At 41.0% G+C, this 17690-nt stretch overlaps 1 protein-coding gene across 8 annotated transcripts in view; it reads left to right on the top strand.

The window, feature by feature from the left end:
* The window catches only part of MTM1 (myotubularin 1), a 145857-nt gene that overhangs the window by 98469 nt on the left and 29698 nt on the right, over window positions 1-17690 (top strand). For all 8 annotated transcript variants that reach the window (XM_045188181.3, XM_024551090.4, XM_024551092.4 and 5 more), the window contains 2 exons: window positions 1040-1189; window positions 13289-13477. In XM_045188181.3, coding sequence (XP_045044116.1) covers window positions 1040-1189; window positions 13289-13477 — 339 coding nt within the window. The remainder of the gene's footprint in view (window positions 1-1039; window positions 1190-13288; window positions 13478-17690) is intronic.

Here is a 17690-nt window from a genome sequence, read left to right on the forward strand (position 1 = left end):
GTACCTTATTTTTAGAGTGTTACTGACAACATTAAGACATAATTTTTTAGGGCAAAGCTTCTAGCTTGCAACAAAACAGTTCGTGTTTTTAACTGTGGAAGTTATTTTGTTCTAGACTGCCATTACATTCCATCTTTTTTTCTTATAACTTTCTGATGGGACTTAAAACTCTCTAATTGGACTCAGCATCAGACTCATCTGTTTGGTCTGTGGTCTATAGGGCCAGACCTAAAGAAAAGGTACAATGTCTGTCCCCAAAGCAAGTACCCACATAGTTTACTTTTGTGTGTGTATCTGTGTATTTGTCAATATGGGGAGAGAATATTCCACCACCTCTGGCTCTTGTCTACACTAGATAAAATTTCATGGGTAGACGCTAGGGTGGGGTGTTTTCCATGTCTCTCTGTCCCATTAGCAGTCTGCTTAGACTGCAAATGACTGTATTTCTCACACAACCTATAGGGCAATCATCAATCCCGAACAACCTGATTGAAAAAACGCTTAGGAGGTGGTGAAATGAACCTCCCCAAGAGGGAGTTTCCTTTACTTCCCCTCTTTGACTTTCTTCATACACCTAGCCTCTTTCTACTTGGGAGCAGACTGAAGCATTTACTCTGTTTTAAGTAGGAAGAGGGAGTTGCCTGATCTCTTTTCTATCCTCAATTAGACATAGAGTAAGGTCATATGATAAATTTTCTCTAGGGTTGGGGGGGGTCCATGGGTGGGGAATGAAGTTGGGTTTATCTTTATTGTACTAATAGTAAAGAATAGTTCGACATGAAATAAAGGAAGTTCTCAAATTCAAGAGAATCTTTATTTCTCAGTGACAGTTTGGAATTACGGAAACCACCAATGTTTTGTTTTGTGTTCTTACGTTGTCTGCATTATCGATTTGGCTCCCTTATTATAAATCAGTAGACCGTCACTACACTGGTCAAAGAGGCATGGGCAAATTCTGCTAGAAAGAAGGAGACCTGAGGTCAATTCAGAGATGAAGTCATGCAGTACTGACTAGGACTTCCTTCCTTTTTTCCTGCAGGGCTTACCCAATCACCACTGGAGAATCACTTTTATTAATAAGTGCTATGATCTGTGTGACACTTACCCTGCTCTCTTGGTAGTTCCATTTCGTGCCACAGATGAAGATCTCAAGAGAGTTGCAACTTTCAGATCCCGAAATCGAATTCCAGTGAGTACTGCCATTAATTGTTTTTCAAAGAGTGCCTTTTATTCCATAAGAATGGGAATCAAGTAATTCAGAGAAACACTCTTGGGTTTCAATCCAACAAGTAATTATCAAGTGCCTTCTGAGTGTAGAATGGGAAAAACAAGAAAGATAACACCCATCTTCCTAGAGCTGGCCGTCAAAGACAGAGAATGAACACCAGCAATGCTTATGCAAGGGAGGGTACAAGTAACACTAGCATATTTAAACCAAGTGCTAGGTGGAAGGAAAGAGGGTAGGAAGGGGTTGTTGTGGTTTTCCATCCTTGTAGCAAAATACGTGATATATGATAGGCGCTTGCTAAATGTCAGCTGAGGCACTGCTGTAAAGAAGGTACTATCTTATGTTATAGAACATGTAAATACAGGCTTTTATTTATACTCATCTTTATTAGGATTAGTTTATCCTTGTCACATTGGCAAGCTGCCTTAATACCATTAGCAAACTGGAGCCAAGTACAGATTATTCCAGACAGTATTCTTACGGTATCCTTGGAACTAGTTCACAGAGTTCCCTTTGCTTCTTAAATATTTATGTACAAGTCACACTATCTACTCTGTGTACATAAATTTTATTGGCTAAAAATTTAGAGAATTTTTCCCTTCTACTAATTTTCAGGTCATGTCATAATAAGTACTTCTTTCAACTTCTTTCAATTAATTTCTTCAACACAAGGTTGAAGAAATTAATATTTCATGTTACCTTACTTTTAAATTCCAAGTCTAGATATTTTTATCCTTAAAAGGATATTTGTGTGACACTTTTGTATACTGTCAACATAATGTGAATTGTAACTCTTAAACTTCACTTGGTTCTCTAATTATAAGTGTTCATTCATATCTCCATGATAAATACTATACTTCAGAGTTTGTTCTTCAGCTCATTTTGTTAGAACACAGTGCTAAAGAAGTTAGAGTTACAAGTGCACCCCTCCTGTAATCTGGACATACTTTTCTGTGTGATAGCATTGGCTCCACATCTGCCCTGGCCATCTGTCTTGCTAATACATGCCTTGCCCACAAGAGAAGTGGATTGATGTAGCAAGAATCGCTTTTGTTCACGCTTTCATTCAGTTAATGTCTATTGAACAACTACTATGTCAAAGGTGTGTGTGTGTGCGCGTGTGTTTCGTGGGATTTGGAGCAGGACAAAAAATGAAACAACTATGCCCAGTCCATTATGCTCCGGCTACCATCTTGATCCACTAGTTCCCATTATTCTGAGTGAAAGCCGGCCTGCTGTAGAGCATATAGAATGCTTAACTTTTACTTCTTCAGCTATTTCATCGATCCGTCTTACTTTCTCATGGCAACCAGTTTGCATTATTTTTCATAACAAAACTTAAGCTAAGCTATCTATTACCTCCATATCTTTATGAACTAGCACGCTTAATAATACCTAATAGTATATAGTGCACTCTTTATGATATACCCTCTAACCACCAAAATCTTGACTATAACCCAGAAAACATATATGCTTATTTATTTATGTATTTCTTATTTATTTATTTACAATGTATGTATTTACTATGTATGTATTTACTTATTTTATTTATTTATTTATTTTAATTATTTTTTAAATTTTTTTATTGTTATTCAGTTACAGTTGTCTGCATTTTCTCCCCATCCCTCCACCCCACCCAAGCCCAAACCACCTCCCTCCCCCACCTCCACCCTCCCCCTGGATTTTGCCCATGTGTCCTTCATACTAGTTCCTGTAAACCCCTCTCCCCACTGACCCCTCCCCACTCCCCTATGGCTATTGTTAGATTTTTCTAAACTTCAATGTCTCTGGGGATATTTTGTTTGCTTTTTTCTTTTGTTGATTATGTTCCAGTTAAAGGTGAGATCATATGGTATTTGTCCCTCACTGTCTGGCTTATTTCACTTAGCATAATGCTCTCCCGTTCCATCCATGCTGTTGCAAACAATATAAGCTCCTTCTTCCGCTCTGCTGCATAGAATTCCATTGTGTAAATGTACCATGGTTTTTGGATCCACTCATTTGCTGATGGGCACTTAGGTTGCTTCCAGTACTTGGCTATTGTAAATTGTGCTGCGATGAACATTGGGGTGCATAGGTTTTTTGGATTGGTGATTCAGGGTTCTTAGGGTATAATCCCAGCAGCATAATTGCTGGGTCAAAGGGCAGTTCCATTTTTAGTTTCCTGAGGAAATTCCATACTGTTTTCTATAGTGGCCTCACCAGTCTGCATTCCCACCAACAGTACACTAGGGTTCCCTTTTTTCCACATCCTCTCCAACATTTGTTTGTTGATTTATTTATGTTGGCCACTCTGGTGTGACATGGTAACTCACTGTGGTTTTAATTTTCATCTCCCTGATGGCTAGTGATGCTGAGCATCTTTTCATATGTCTCTGGGCCCTCTGTATGTCTTCCATAAGAAGTGTCTGTTCAAGTCCTTTGCCCATTTTTTAATTGGGTTGTTTGTCTTCCTGGAGTGCAGTCATGTGAGTTCTTTATATATTTTGGAGATCAGACTCTTGTCTGAGGTATCATTGGCAAATATGTTTTCCCATACTGTTGGTTCTCTTTTTATTTTAGTGCTGTTTTCTTTAGCCATGCAGAAGCTTTTTATTTTGATGAGGTCCCATTTGTTTATTCTTTCCTTTATGTTCCTTGCTTTAGTGGACATGTCTATGAGGATGTTGCTGCGTGAAATGTCTGCGATTTTCCTGCCAATGCTTTGTGCCTTTTCTTCCTTCAGTTTTGGAAGATTATATTTTTCTAGAAATGTGTCCATTTCACCTAGGTTTTCAAATTTCTTGGCATATAGTTCTTCGTAGTAATTTCTTACAATCCTTTGAATTTCTGTGATATCAGTTGTAATCTTTCCTCTTTCATTTCTCATTGTGTTTATTTGGATCCTCTCTTTTTTTTTCTTGATGAACGTCCTTAAAGGCTTGTCGATTTTGTTTATCTTTTCAAAGAACCAGCTCCTGGATTCATTGATCCTTAGACTTGTGTTTTTAGTCTCTATGTCATTTAACTCTGCTCTGATCTTGGGTATTTCCTTCCTTCTACTGCTCTGGGTTGTCTTTGTTGTTGTTCCTCGAGTTCTTGTAGGCGTAGGGTTACGTTGTTTCTTTCAAATGTTTCTATCTTTTTAAGGTAGGCCTGTACTGCTATGAACTTCCCTCTCAGTACTGCCTTTGCTGTGTCCCATAGGTTTTGGGTTGTTGTTGGTTTGTTTTCTTTAGTTTCCAGAAAGTTTTTCATTTCTTCCCTAATCTTCTTCTTGAACCATTCATTGTTTAATGCCATGCTATTCAATCTACACTACTTTGAGTGTTTTGAGTTTTTTTCTTTGGGGTTGGTTTCTACTTTCAGTCCCTTGTGGTCAGAGAAAATGCTAGATATGATTTCAATTTTCTTGAATTTGTTGAGGCTTGTTTTGTGTCCTATCATGTGGTCCATCTTTGAAAATGTTCCATGTACACTTGAAAAGAATGTGTATTTTGCTTCTTTGGGATGAAAGGCTCTATATATATCAGTTAAGTCCATTTCATCTAGGGTATTGTTAAGTGCCACAATATCCTTGTTGATATTTTGTTTGGAAGATCTGACAATTTTTGATAGTGGGGTGTTAAAGTACCCTACTATAATTGTGTTGTTGTCAATATCTTTCTTGAAGTCCTCCAAGATTTTCTTTATGTATTTGGGTGCTCCTGTGTTGGGTGCATATGTATTTACAATGTTTATGTCTTCTTGGTGGATTCTTCCTTTGAGTATTATCAGGTGACCTTCTGGGTCTCGCTTTATGGCCCTTCTTTGGAAATCTATTTTGTCTGATATTAGTATTGCTACCCCGGCTTTTTTTTCCTGTCTGTTTGCTTGGAAAATTTGTTTCCAGCCCTTCACGTTCAGTCTGTGTAAGTCTTTTGTCCTGAGATGGGTCTCTTGTAGGCAGCATATGTGTGGGTCATGTTTTCTTATCCATTCAGCTATTCTGTGTCTTTTAATTGGACCATTTAATCCATTTACGTTTAAGGTTATTATCGATAGGTAGTTATTCATTGCCATTTTTTCCTACCTGTGTTCCTCTGTCTTTCTCTTTTCCTTCCTTTCCTTAAAGCAGTCCCTTTCGCATCTCTTGCAGAGCTGGTTTCGTGGAGGTGTATTCTTTTAGACTTCTCTTGTCTTGGAAGCTCTTTATTTGGCCTTCTATGTTGATTGAGAGCCTTGCTGGGTAAAGTATCTTGGTTGCAGGCATCTGGTTCTCATTATTTGGAATATTTTTTTGCTATTCTCTTCTTTTTGCTATTCTGTTCTGCTTGGACAGTTTCTATTGAGAAGTCAGCTGCTAACCGTATTGGCGCACCCCTGTATGTTACTTCCTGTTTCTCCTTTGCTGCCTTCAAGATTCTCTCTTTGTCTTGGAATTTTGCCATTTTAGATAGGATGTATTTTGAAGTGGGCCTCCTTGATTTCCTCTTGATGAGAACCTGTGTTTCCTGGATTTGTGTTACTTTTTCTCCCATCAGATTAGGGAAATTTTCCATTATTAGTTTTTCAAACAGGTTTTCTATCCCTTGCTCCTCTTCTCCTTCTTCTGCTATCCCTATTATATGCATATTATTACGTTTCAAGGTTGTCCTGCATTTCCCTTAACCCTTCTTCATTCTTTCTGAGCCTCTTTTCCTTTTATTGCTCTTTCTGGGTGTTTTTTTGTACTTTGTCCTCCATGTTGCTGATCCGATCCTCTGCTTCATCAAGTCTGCTTTTCATTCCTTCTACTGTGTTCTTCAATTCAGAAATTGTATTCTTCATTTCCTCTTGGCCCTTCTTGATAGTTTCTGTTTCCTTTTTCATGTTGATATAGTTTGCAGTGAGTTCATTGTCATTTCCCTGTAGTTTCTGGTAGTTCCCTGTGAGCTCAGTGAGCTTCCTGATAACCATTGCTTTGAACTCAGTATCTGATAGTTGACTTGCCTCTTTTTCAGTTAGTATTCTTTCTGAGGCTTCCTCCTTTCCTTTCATTTGGGGATTGTTTCTTTGTCTTTCCATTGTTTGTGAGACTCTTCTTGTTAGCCTGTGCTTCTTAAATTGACCTGTTCTGACTCCCTGGGTTTATGGTATGAACTTCTATGGTAGAATATCAGTGGGATTCAGTGGTGCCGTCTCCTTATTCTCCTGAGCCCGCTGGTCTTGGGCTGTCATTTATGTTGACTGTCTGTATGTGTTTGGGTTTTGATTTTTGTTGGGTCTTTCTTTGATGGGTCCTTCCCTCAAGCTGGTTAATTGAGGGTCACTCCGTCCACCACGTCTTGTATTCTGTTGTGCAGATGGGGACAGTTTGTATTGAAGCTGATTCTTCTGTGTCTACAAGGTTTTGAGGCTTCTCTCTCGCTCTTGTTCAGTTGTTTGTTCTGAGTAATTTCTGCACTATTTAGTTCTATTTATAGATCAGTCCTGGACTGAGGTTAGTGTGGCTTCCACTCCCTTCTTCACCTTCTTCCGTTGTTATCTGTTGGTGGTTCCTTTGTTGGTGGGTTTCCTCTTCCAGCAGGTGTACTGGTGTTCATTGCTCCCACCTTGCAAGTTCTCTGGAGTAGCAAAGTCAAATTTGTCTCACTGTCTCCGTTATTAGGATGACCCCTGTATGGGTCTAACTGTGGTGTTTTCAGAGCTCCAGGTTTTATCGTCTCACCTGTGGGAAAAGGAGAAAAAGAAAAAAGAAAGAGAAAGGGAAGGAAGGAAAAAGGAATACAAACGGAATGGAAGGAAGGAAGAAGGAATAAAAAAAGAAAGGAAGGAAGGGAGAAGGAATAAAAAAAGAAAGAAGGACAGAAAGGAAGAAGGAATTTAGGGGGAAAGGAAAAAAAAGTCTTCTGCTGGCTTTAAACCTGTCGGGTCAGTTGTGCTGGTCTTCCTGTCTGTGAAAGGGGAGGGGGTGGGTGGAGGGATTGGTTTCACTTTTCTCCCTTCCTGAGCCAAACTCTTCGTTGTTGTCCAGCCTCCAGTCCAGTTCCTCAGGGTCCTTCTGCTGTCCCCTAGGCCTTTAGTCCACCAGTTGTGCTGTCCTTGAGGTGCACCAATTACAGGCAGCTCCCACTCCACCTTCCTGCTCTTTGCTGTCCTAGATGCTAGGGGCTCTCGATGGTTCTTCAGGGTAGTTCAGCCCCCTACTGAGTCAAGTCTTTCCGGGACTGCAGTCTCCCCTAGCCCTGCAGCTCTCCTCTGCTGGGCGTTCTGCCTTCCTCCTAGAGAGCGAGTAGGCCTGGCAGGGCTCTGTGTGCATGGGCTAGGTGGGATGTGTTCTGTGCCCGGTGCTTCAGGCATGGTCCCCGACAGGCAGCCAGGCCATTGTTCGGGGTGCACACCCACCTGGGGCTTCAGGTGTGGGTGCCCAGGCCGCTCATCGGGGTGCACACCGAGACAGGGGCTTTGGACCTACCTGGGCTGCCGGTGTATGCTGGGGCTGCTTATCCCTCGTTCACAGTCCAGGGGCTGAGGGGGGAGGGGTGCAAGATGCCACGGCTGGTGCATAGAATTCTCTGAACTGCCGCTGAGTGCCTCTATTTTCTCTTTCTTTTCAAGAAATTCCTCCTATTCAAGCCCCCTGGTCCAAACAAGCACCTGGCCTCTCACACAGCCCAGCCTGGCTCTCTCCCAAGAATCTTGCAGCAGACCCTGCGCCCTGGCAAGGGGCTTCAGCCCCCCTGGTTCCTGCACTGGTCCCAGGGACCTTACTGTCCTTAAGCACTCTTCTTACCATCTGATCTTTCAATGTCCTCTACAATTTTTGGTCTCCGATCTTCATATACGCTGGAATACCGTTGACTGTCCGCTCTGTTCCTTAGATCAGCCAGGAGTTTCACTGGTGCTGAGGGGAAGTGGACTCCACTCCCACCTATCTCTCCGCCATCTTCCTCTGTCCACATATTTGCTTTTTTTTAAAGATGTATTTTGTATTTATTTTTAGAGAGAGGGGAAGGGAGGGAGACAAACATCATTCTGTTGGTTGCCTCTCGGTCGCCCCCTCCTGGGGACCTGGCCCACAACCCAGGCATGTGCCCTGACTGTGGATCCAACCAGCAACCCTTTGGTTCACAGGCTAGCACTCAATCCACTCAGCCACACCAGCCAAGGCCATATTTGCTTGTATTGTGATATCATTAATACTTGTTATTTAGTTTTTTTCAGTCCATGTAAAAATGCAAAAGAATTGGTGAGAAAGCAACATTGTTATTATGTGTGTAAATAAGGAACAAACAAAATATCACTGATTAATGAAATAATCCACGTGCATTAATATTCCCATTAATAGATACATACTCCTTTGTTCTCAAACATGTTTGTCTTAATGTTTTGGAAATTTTTAACATATAAGTAATACATATTTTATTTTAGACATTTTAGAAAATACTGGTAAACAAGAAGTAGTGTGACACCTTGTGAGAACCACATTTACTATGTCCTTCTAGATGTCCTTCAATGTATGCATATTTTTAATAGAAAACATGAAATTATTCTCTAATGTGTATCTCAATCTAAGAAAAAGAATATCAAAACTATGAACATTAAAATGACAACAAACCCACAACTATCAATAACTGAATCTAAAAAAAACAAAACAAATGAAGCAAACAACTAGAACAGGAACAGAATCAGAGAAATGGAGATCACATGGAGGGGTATCAGTGGAGAGGGGGAGGGGGAAGAATGGGGGGAAAGGTACAGGAATAAGTAGCATAAATGGTAGATACAAAATAGACAGGAGGAAGTTAAGAATAGTATAGGAAATGGAGAAGCCAAAGAACTTGTATGTACGACCCATGGGCCTGAACTAAGAACGGGGAATGCTGGTGGGGGTGGATACAGGGCAGAGGGGGATAATGGGGAGAAAAAAAATGGGACATCTATAATATTATAATCCATAAAATATACTTTAAAAAAAACCCTAATATGATACTGTATACTTTAAAAGTACTCATAGCAATTGATATTATGAAATTAGCATTATTTGTACCTGGCCAGCTATACAGGAAGCATCTATTTTAATGTTAGTTGACACCCGAAAAGAAAAAGAAATGAGAGCTAAAAAAATTCATAAGGGTAACTTCTGGGCAAATGGAGGTATACATAAACATGCTTTGCTTCCTCATACAACCAAAAGAAGGACAACAACAAATTTAAAAACAAAAACCAACCAGAACCCAGAAAATTGAACTGTGTGGAAGTCTGACAACTAAGGAATTAAAGAAGAACCATTCATCCTGACTGGTAGGAGGAGCAGAAAGGACGCATGTCGAGGCGGCAACTAGAAGGCTGGGGAGTCCCACATTAGCATGCTGATAAGCTGGGAGGAACAATGGGGGTGCGAGATGGATGCACTACCCAGGGTTCCAGCGCAGGGAAATAAAGTCTCAAAACCTCTGGCTGTCAAAAATCTGTGGGGGTTGCGACAGTGAGAGAAACTCAGCATTACAGGACAGTTCAATGGGGAGACCCATGGGGTCCTAGAACATACACAAACCCATCCACCTGGTAATCAGCACAAGAAGGGCCCAATTAGCTTGAGGCTAGAGTGGGAAGTGACTGAAAGAGGGGCAAGAGCCGAGCAAGTAGCACTGTTCCCTCTCTGACCCCTCAGAGAGCACCACAAAGCAGCAAAGTGGGTTACCCCACCCTGGTGAATACCTAAGGCTCTGCCCCTCAGAACGTAGTAGGTGTGCTGAGACAAAGAAATATGGCCCAAATGAAAGAAAAGATCAAAGCTCCAGGAAAAGAACTAAGTGACAAGGAGATAGCCAGCCTATCAGATGCAGAGTTCAAAACACTGGTAATGAGGATGGTCACAGAAATGGTTGAGTATGGTCACAAAATAGAGGAAGAAGTGAAGGCTGTGCAAAGTGAAATAAAGGAAAATGTACAGGGAACCAAATAGTGTAGGGAAAGAAGCTGGGACTCAAATCAATGAATTGGAACAAAAGGAAGTAATAAACATTCAGCCAGAGCGGAATGAAGAAACAATTCAAAAATATGAGGAGAGGCTTAGGGACCTCCAGGACAACTTTAAACATTCCAACATCCAAATTATAGGGGTGCCAGAAGGAGAAGAGGAAGAACAAGAATTTGAAAACTTATTTGAAAGAAAACTTCCCAATCTAGCGAAGAAAAAATATAGACTTCCAGGAAGCCCAAAGAGTCCCAAAGAAGTTGGACGCAGGGAAGCACACACCAGGACACATCATAATTAAGTTACCAAAGGTTAAAAATGAAGAGAGAATCTTAAAAGCAGTAAGAGAAAAGGAGACAGTTACCTACAAAGGAGTTCCCATAGGACTATCAGTTGATTTCTCAAAAGTCTTGCAGGCAAGAAGGGGCTGGAAACAAGTATTCAAAGTCATGAAAGAGAAGAACCTACATCCAAGATTACTTTATCCAGCAAAGCTATCATTTAGAATGGAAGGGCAGATAAACTGCTTCCCAGATAAGGTCAAGTTAAAGGAGATCATCATCACCAAGCCCTTATTATATGAAATGTGAAAGGAATTTGTCTATGATAAAAATCAAAATGATGAGTAAAATGACAACAAACTCACAACTATCAATAACTGAACCAAATACACAAAAACAAACTAAGCAAACAACTAGAACAGGAACAGATTCACAAAAATGGAGATCACATGGAGGGTTATCAATGCGGACGGGGGGCGGGGAGAATAGGGAAAAGGTAGAGGGAATAGGAAGCATAATTGCCAGGTATAAAATAGACCGGGAGGTTAATAATGGTATAGGAAATGGAGAAGCAAAAGGACTTACATGTATGACCCATGGATGTGAACTAAGGGGGGAGAAAGACAAAGCTGGTGGGAGGGGAGGTACAGGGCAGAGGAGGATAAAGGGGAGAAAAAATAGGACAACTGAAGTTAATAGCATAATCAACAAAATATAATTTTTAAAAAACAACTCATAAGAATAGCATTTCTTAATATGGCGTGATGATTCTAGTGTTAAGTCTCCCAAGCAGAAAGAAGAGGGGTGGAAGAAAGAAGGGCACTGGTGGCACAGGGAGGGTCATTATCAAATAATAAGTCTCTTATATCTGTAGTGATTTGCTCCTTTAAACATGATCTCATAATAAATCTGCATGTTATATAGCTTAAATTTACAGAGTGTTATATGTCAGTTATATCTCAATAAACCTGAAAAATTCAATTCATTTAAAAATAAATACATAAAAGTGATCTCATATCTTTTATCTCCCTTGAAGCCAAGGCTATAGGAGTTAGATGGCGCAGGTTTGTTGGAGATTAGAATTTGGTGGTTGAGAAAAATCCAAGTGCTTTCCCAGGACTTCACAGTTCTGAGCCTTTGGATTGTTAGGGGCCACAGTAGTGTTTTTTATTAAAGATTTTATTTTTTATTTTTATTTTTTAAGATTTTATTAATTTATTTATTTTTAGGGAGAGGGGGAAGGGAGGGAGAAAGAGAGGAAAGAAACATCAATGTGTGGTTGCTTCTCACATGCCCCCTACTGGGGACCTGGCCCGCAACCCAGGTATGTGCCCTGACTGGGAATCGAACCAGCAACCCTTTGGTTTGCAGGCCGGTACTGCCAGAGCATGTTTTACTTATTTTTAGATAGAGGGGAAGTGAAGGAAAAAGAGGGGGAGAGAAACATTGATGTGCAAGGGATGCACCGATGGATTGCCTCTTGCATGCCCCCAACTGGCAACCTGGCTGGCAACCCAGGTATGTTCCCTGCCTGGGAACTGAAGTACTGACCCTTCGGTTTTCAGGCCAGCACTCAGTCCGCTGAGCCACACAGTGTTTTTAACTGGTCTCCATTATGACACAAAGACTCAATGTATGAGTAGTCATATCATCTTATAATCATTCTCACCAACCCATTGTCATTATTATGCATGTCAATTTTTATGAATATCAATGTTGTCATTTGTTGTCGTGGAGGGGGTGACTTCAAAAGACAGTTGTATTATTTGGCCTTGTATTAAGTGAACTCAAACTGTTATGCTTCTTTAGTTCTTGTATCTGGTTTTCATAGTTTTTCCTATCTAACTTTACTGGCTGCTGACCTGCGTCTAGGTGAACTCAAGCCAGCCAGCCTCCTGCAGTGCACTGAGTCCTTTACCTGCATTAGTTCTTCCTTTGTCCTCCCAACAGCACCACGGGATAGCATTACTCCCCATTTGATGAAAGAGGAAAGGGAGGCAACAGAGGCTGTGAGCTCAGTGTGCAGGTTAGAGCCACAGCAGAGATGTGCCACCTCAGAACCCAAGCCGTTACCCAACATGCTCACCTCTCGGCTGCCCTCTTTTTTTAACAGCTTTATTGAGGTGTACACCACACCCAATTAAAGTGGACAGTTATATAGCTTTTGGTGTATTACATTATTAGCTACCTTTTACAGTTGTGTTTTCTCACATGTTGTGAGCTGGAAAACCAGGCATCAAATGTGCTAGGTGTGTGTATAAAATTAGAGAAGACAATGTGACTAAAGGCTCAAAGACCTCCCCTAGGAGCCAGGTACCCGCGCTTCCTTGTGAGACTCTGAAGGTTCTTTTGACTGTCCTGACAGCTTCTTTGCTTCCCTTGGGTTATCTCCTCTCATGTTGGATTCTAGAATTGAGACTGTTGGAAAAACGACCTGCACATGAAAGTTGGTACTATAGAAACATGATATATCAGAGGTAATTTCCTTTACCTGTCACTTTTTGCTAAAGTTGTTTCTTTGTGATGATAAATCCAGTGCAAGCTACAGAACTGAAATAATAGCAAACGCTTTCTATTTCCTTTAAGTGATTTAACATTTGTAGTTAAGCATTTAATTTGTATTAGATGGGGTGCTAATTATGAAAGGACTAGTAAAGCAATTGGTTATTCTAATTGTTTCTTAATAGTGACATTGTTAAATGTATGTTTCTGGGCACACACAGTGAAGTCATAGATGAATAAGTATTCCATTTCAGCAAAAAGAGATTCACTTCATCATGATTGTTAGTGCTTTATTTTTATAGTTTTAATTGTTTTGAGATTTGCTTTGATAGCTTAAAATTTCTGTACTAACTATAGGTACTGTCGTGGATTCATCCAGAAAACAAGACAGTCATTGTGCGTTGCAGTCAGCCTCTCGTCGGTATGAGTGGGAAACGAAATAAAGATGATGAAAAATATCTTGACGTCATCAGGGAGACGAATAGACAAATTTCTAAACTGACAATTTATGATGCAAGACCCAATGTAAATGCAGTGGCCAACAAGGTGAGTATATTTAATGACATGATGGAAACTTATATACAGCATATGGTGTTTCACATGAGTGTTTTTGCCATACTATGTCAACATGTGGGCTTAAATTAACAGTTAAACTTAGCTTAAAAAGGAAAATAGTTCACTGAGGTAGAAAGTACTTTTACTCACAAAACATATTTTAAAAGTCGAATATATTAAAATCAAATGCAAATAATCTCTAGGTAAATTCTGCAACTCTACAACTGTAATGAACTTGGGTTTAGGTCGAATCTTAGGCCTAAATCTTAGACTCTAAATTCTAATCTTAGGTTAGAATCTCTTTGGAGCTCTTTAGGCTGTTGATGGTCATTCTCAATATCTGTACTACTGAGGCATCTATGAGGAGTTGTGGGAAGGTATAACTGATAAAATTTTAAATTTCTACCTTTATCAAACAGTCTCTTCATTGAACTCATCAATATATATTCTCATTTCTCTAAACAGTTCAAGAAATGAGTAGATCTATGTATATGAAGTTTATAACTGCACACACAATGTTATTATTTTCAAAGAAATATGTCTCAGTGTCTTTGTGGCCTTCTTAAGCAGAAAATGCCAATTGCCCCTGAAGTTGACTGGAATTGTCACTGTGAACATCAGTGACTACATAGTGTTGCCTTCATACGCTCTTCAGAGGCTGACAAGGTCTAAGGCTGTTTACCCGTACCCTAAGTGACCCCAGATTGTGCTGTGCTTTTTACGTTCAATATTTCCTTTCTTTTTTAAATATATTTATTGATTATGCTATTACAGTTGTCCCATTTCCGCCCCCGACTCCACTCCATCCTGCCCACCCCCTCCCTCCCACATTCCCCCCCTATAGTTCATGTCCATGGGTCATACTTATAAGTTCTTTGGCTTCTACATTTCCTACATTATTTTTACCCTCCCCCTGTCTATTTTCCACCTATCATCTATGCTACTTATTCTCTGTACCTTTCCCCCCCTCTCCCCCTCCCACTCCCCTGTTGATAACCCCCCATGTGATCTCCATCTCTATGGATCTCTTCCTGTTCTAGTTGTTTGCCTAGTTTGCTCTTGTTTTTGTTTTAGGTGTGGTTGTTAATAACTGTGAGTCTGCTATCATTTTTACTGTTCCTATTTTTGATCTTCTTTTTCTTAGGTAACTCCCTTTAACATTTCATATAATAAGGGCTTGGTGATGATGAACTTCTTTAACTTGACCTTATCTGAGAAGCACTTTATCTTCCCTTCCATTCTAAATGATAGCTTTGCTGGATACAGTAATCTTGGATGTAGGTCCTTGCCTTTCATGACTTGGAATACTTCTTCCCAGCCCCTTCTTGCCTATAAGGTCTCTTTGGAGAAATCAGCTGACAGTCTTATGGGAACTCCTTTGTAGGTAACTGTGTCCTTTTCTCTTGCTGCTTCTAAGATTCTCTCCTTCTGTTTCATCTTAGGTAATGTAATTATGATGTGCCTTGGTGTGTTCCTCCTTGGGTCCAGCTTCTTTGGGACTCTCTGAGCTTCCTGGACTTCCTAGAAGTCTATTTCCTTTGCCAGATTAGGGAAGTTCTCCTTCATTGTTTTTGCAAATAAGTTTTCAATTTTTTGTTCTTCCTCTTCTCCTTCTGGCACCCCTATAATTCGGATGTTGGAACGTTTCAAGATGTCCTGGAGGTTCCTAAGCCTCTCCTCATTTTTCTGAGTTCTTGTTTCTTCATTCTTTTCTTGTTGGATGTTTCTTTCTTCCTTCTGGTCCACAACGTTGATTTGAGTCCCAGTTTCCTTCACATCACTATTGGTTCCCTGTATATTTTCCTTTGTTTCTCTTAGCATAGGCTTCATTTTTTCATCTGGTTTTCGAATAGATTCACCTAATTCTGTGAGCATCTTGATAACCAGTGTTTTGAACTGTGCATCCGATAGGTTGGCTATCTGTTCGCTGCTTAGTTGAATTATTTCTGGAGCTTTGAAGTGTTCTGTCATTTGGGCCATTTTTTTTTCCTTGCGCATCTGTTACTTTAAGGGGCGGAGCCTTAAGTGTTCACGGGGGCGGGGTAACACTGGTTGCTGGGCTGTGATGCTGTACGTGGGGGAGGGGCCAAGAGGGAGCAATGGCTCCCGCCTCACTTTCCTCAGGACTTCAATCCTTCAATCCCATACCCACAATGAAAGTGGGCCCCACTGGTGCTGGTTCCCGAGTGGGTGTGCTTGTGCACACTCTAGGCCCCTGTGGGTCTCTCCCACGACCTGTCCTGTGAGGCTGGGGTGCTCGGACTGCTTCACTCTCCGCCGTTCGCCCGGTTTATCTATTCACGAATGTGGGACCTCGGGGTGCTACCCACTGCTCAGCCTGCCCCACTCTCCGCCACTCTGAGTCCGGCCCTCTCGGTTTATCTGTGCGCCAATGTGGGCCACAGGGTCTGCTAGTCGTCACACTGCCTGCCATGTTGGTCCCACACTCCGCCAGTCTTGGTCCCGCCACAGCCACGGGAGTCTTCTCCACCCAGGTGCCCGTCTCCGCCCCTCCTACCAGTCTGGATGAATGTTTATTTTGTATTTCTTTGGTGTTGGACCCCCTTGCCGTTCGATTTTCTGTCAGTTCTGGTTGTTCGAGGAGGCGCAGTGTGTCTACCTACGCCATCTTCCAATTTTTCCTTTCTGTTTTGTTGTTTTCCTTCTCCCATTATTGCCAGCTATCACTAGTGCTCACAAATTCCCCTTGTTGTTCATCCCCATGCCATCTTTCAGATTTTTTGTTTCTTGTCAGCTTCAATTTCATCATCTTGGGTACTTGGCTTATCCCAAGGTCATTTATCTGGCATATTCAGTGATTCAGAGCACAAGACAAGAACCTGAAAGCAAAACAAGTCCTTGAGCAGCTCAGACAGATGCAGCAGCTTCTTTAAGGGGGCCTATGACATATGTCTATGTATACATGTGAGACGGCGTGTGTAGGGGTCTCCAATCACACAGATGTGCATCTCACACACTAATTCCTGGAGGGCCTCTCTCTTGGATCAGCTGTTTGTTACTGTAGGTGATTTGTGTTTAGGGAATGAAAATAATGTTGATTTATTTCTGGGCTCTCTGTTCTGTTCCATTGGTATATGTGCCTGTTTTTATGCCTGTACCAGGCTGTTTTGATTACAGTGGCCTTGTAATACAGTTTGATATCAGGTATTGTGATCCCTCCTACTTTGTTCTTCTTTCTCAAAATTGCTGCAGCTATTCGGGGTCGTTTATGGTTCCATATGAATTTCTGAAATATTTGTTCTATATCTGTAAAATATGTCATGGGGACTTTAATAGGGATTGCATTGAATCTATAAATTGCTTTGGGTAGTATGGCCATTTTGATGATGTTAATTCTTCCAATCCATGAGCATGGTACATGGTTCCATTTGTTTGTGTCTTCCATGATTTCTTTCTTCAATGTTGTGTAGCCATCAGAGAGATGCAAATTAAAACCACAATGAGGTACCATCTCACACCAGTCAGAGTGGCCAAGATAAACAAATCAACAAACAAATGTTGGAGAGGATGCGGAGAAAAGGGAACCCTAGTGCACTGTTGGTGGGAATGCAGACTGTTGAGGCCACTGTGGAAAACATTATGGAATTTCCTCATAACTAAAAATGGAACTGCCCTTTGACCCATCACTTCTGCTGCTGGGATTATACCCTAAGCACCCTGAAACACCAATCCAAAAGAACCTGTGCACCCCAATGTTCATAGCAGCACAATTTACAATAGCCAAGTACTGGAAGCAACTTAAGTGCCCATCAGCAAATGAGTGGATCCAAAAACTATGTACATTTACACAATGGAATTCTATGCAGCAGAGACAAAGAAGGAGCTTATACCCTTTGCAACAGCATGGATGGAACTGGAGAGCATTATGCTAAGTGAAATAAGCCAGATGGTGAGGGACAAATACCATATGATCTCACCTTTAACTGGAACATAATCAACAGGAGAAAAAAGCAAACAATATGACCAGAGACATTGAAGTTAAGAACAATCTAACAATAGCCAGAGCGGAGTGGGGAGGGGACAGTGGGGAGAGGGGATTACAGGAACTACTATAAAGGACACATGGACAAAATCAAGGGGGAGGGTGGAGGCAGGGGAGGGAGTTGGGTTTGGGTGTGGTGGGGTGGAGGGATGGGGATAAAATGCAGACAACTGTAATTGAATAACAATAAAATTTTTTAAA

This window comes from Desmodus rotundus, chromosome X (assembly GCF_022682495.2).
Source record: "Desmodus rotundus isolate HL8 chromosome X, HLdesRot8A.1, whole genome shotgun sequence".
NCBI lineage: Eukaryota > Metazoa > Chordata > Mammalia > Chiroptera > Phyllostomidae > Desmodus > Desmodus rotundus.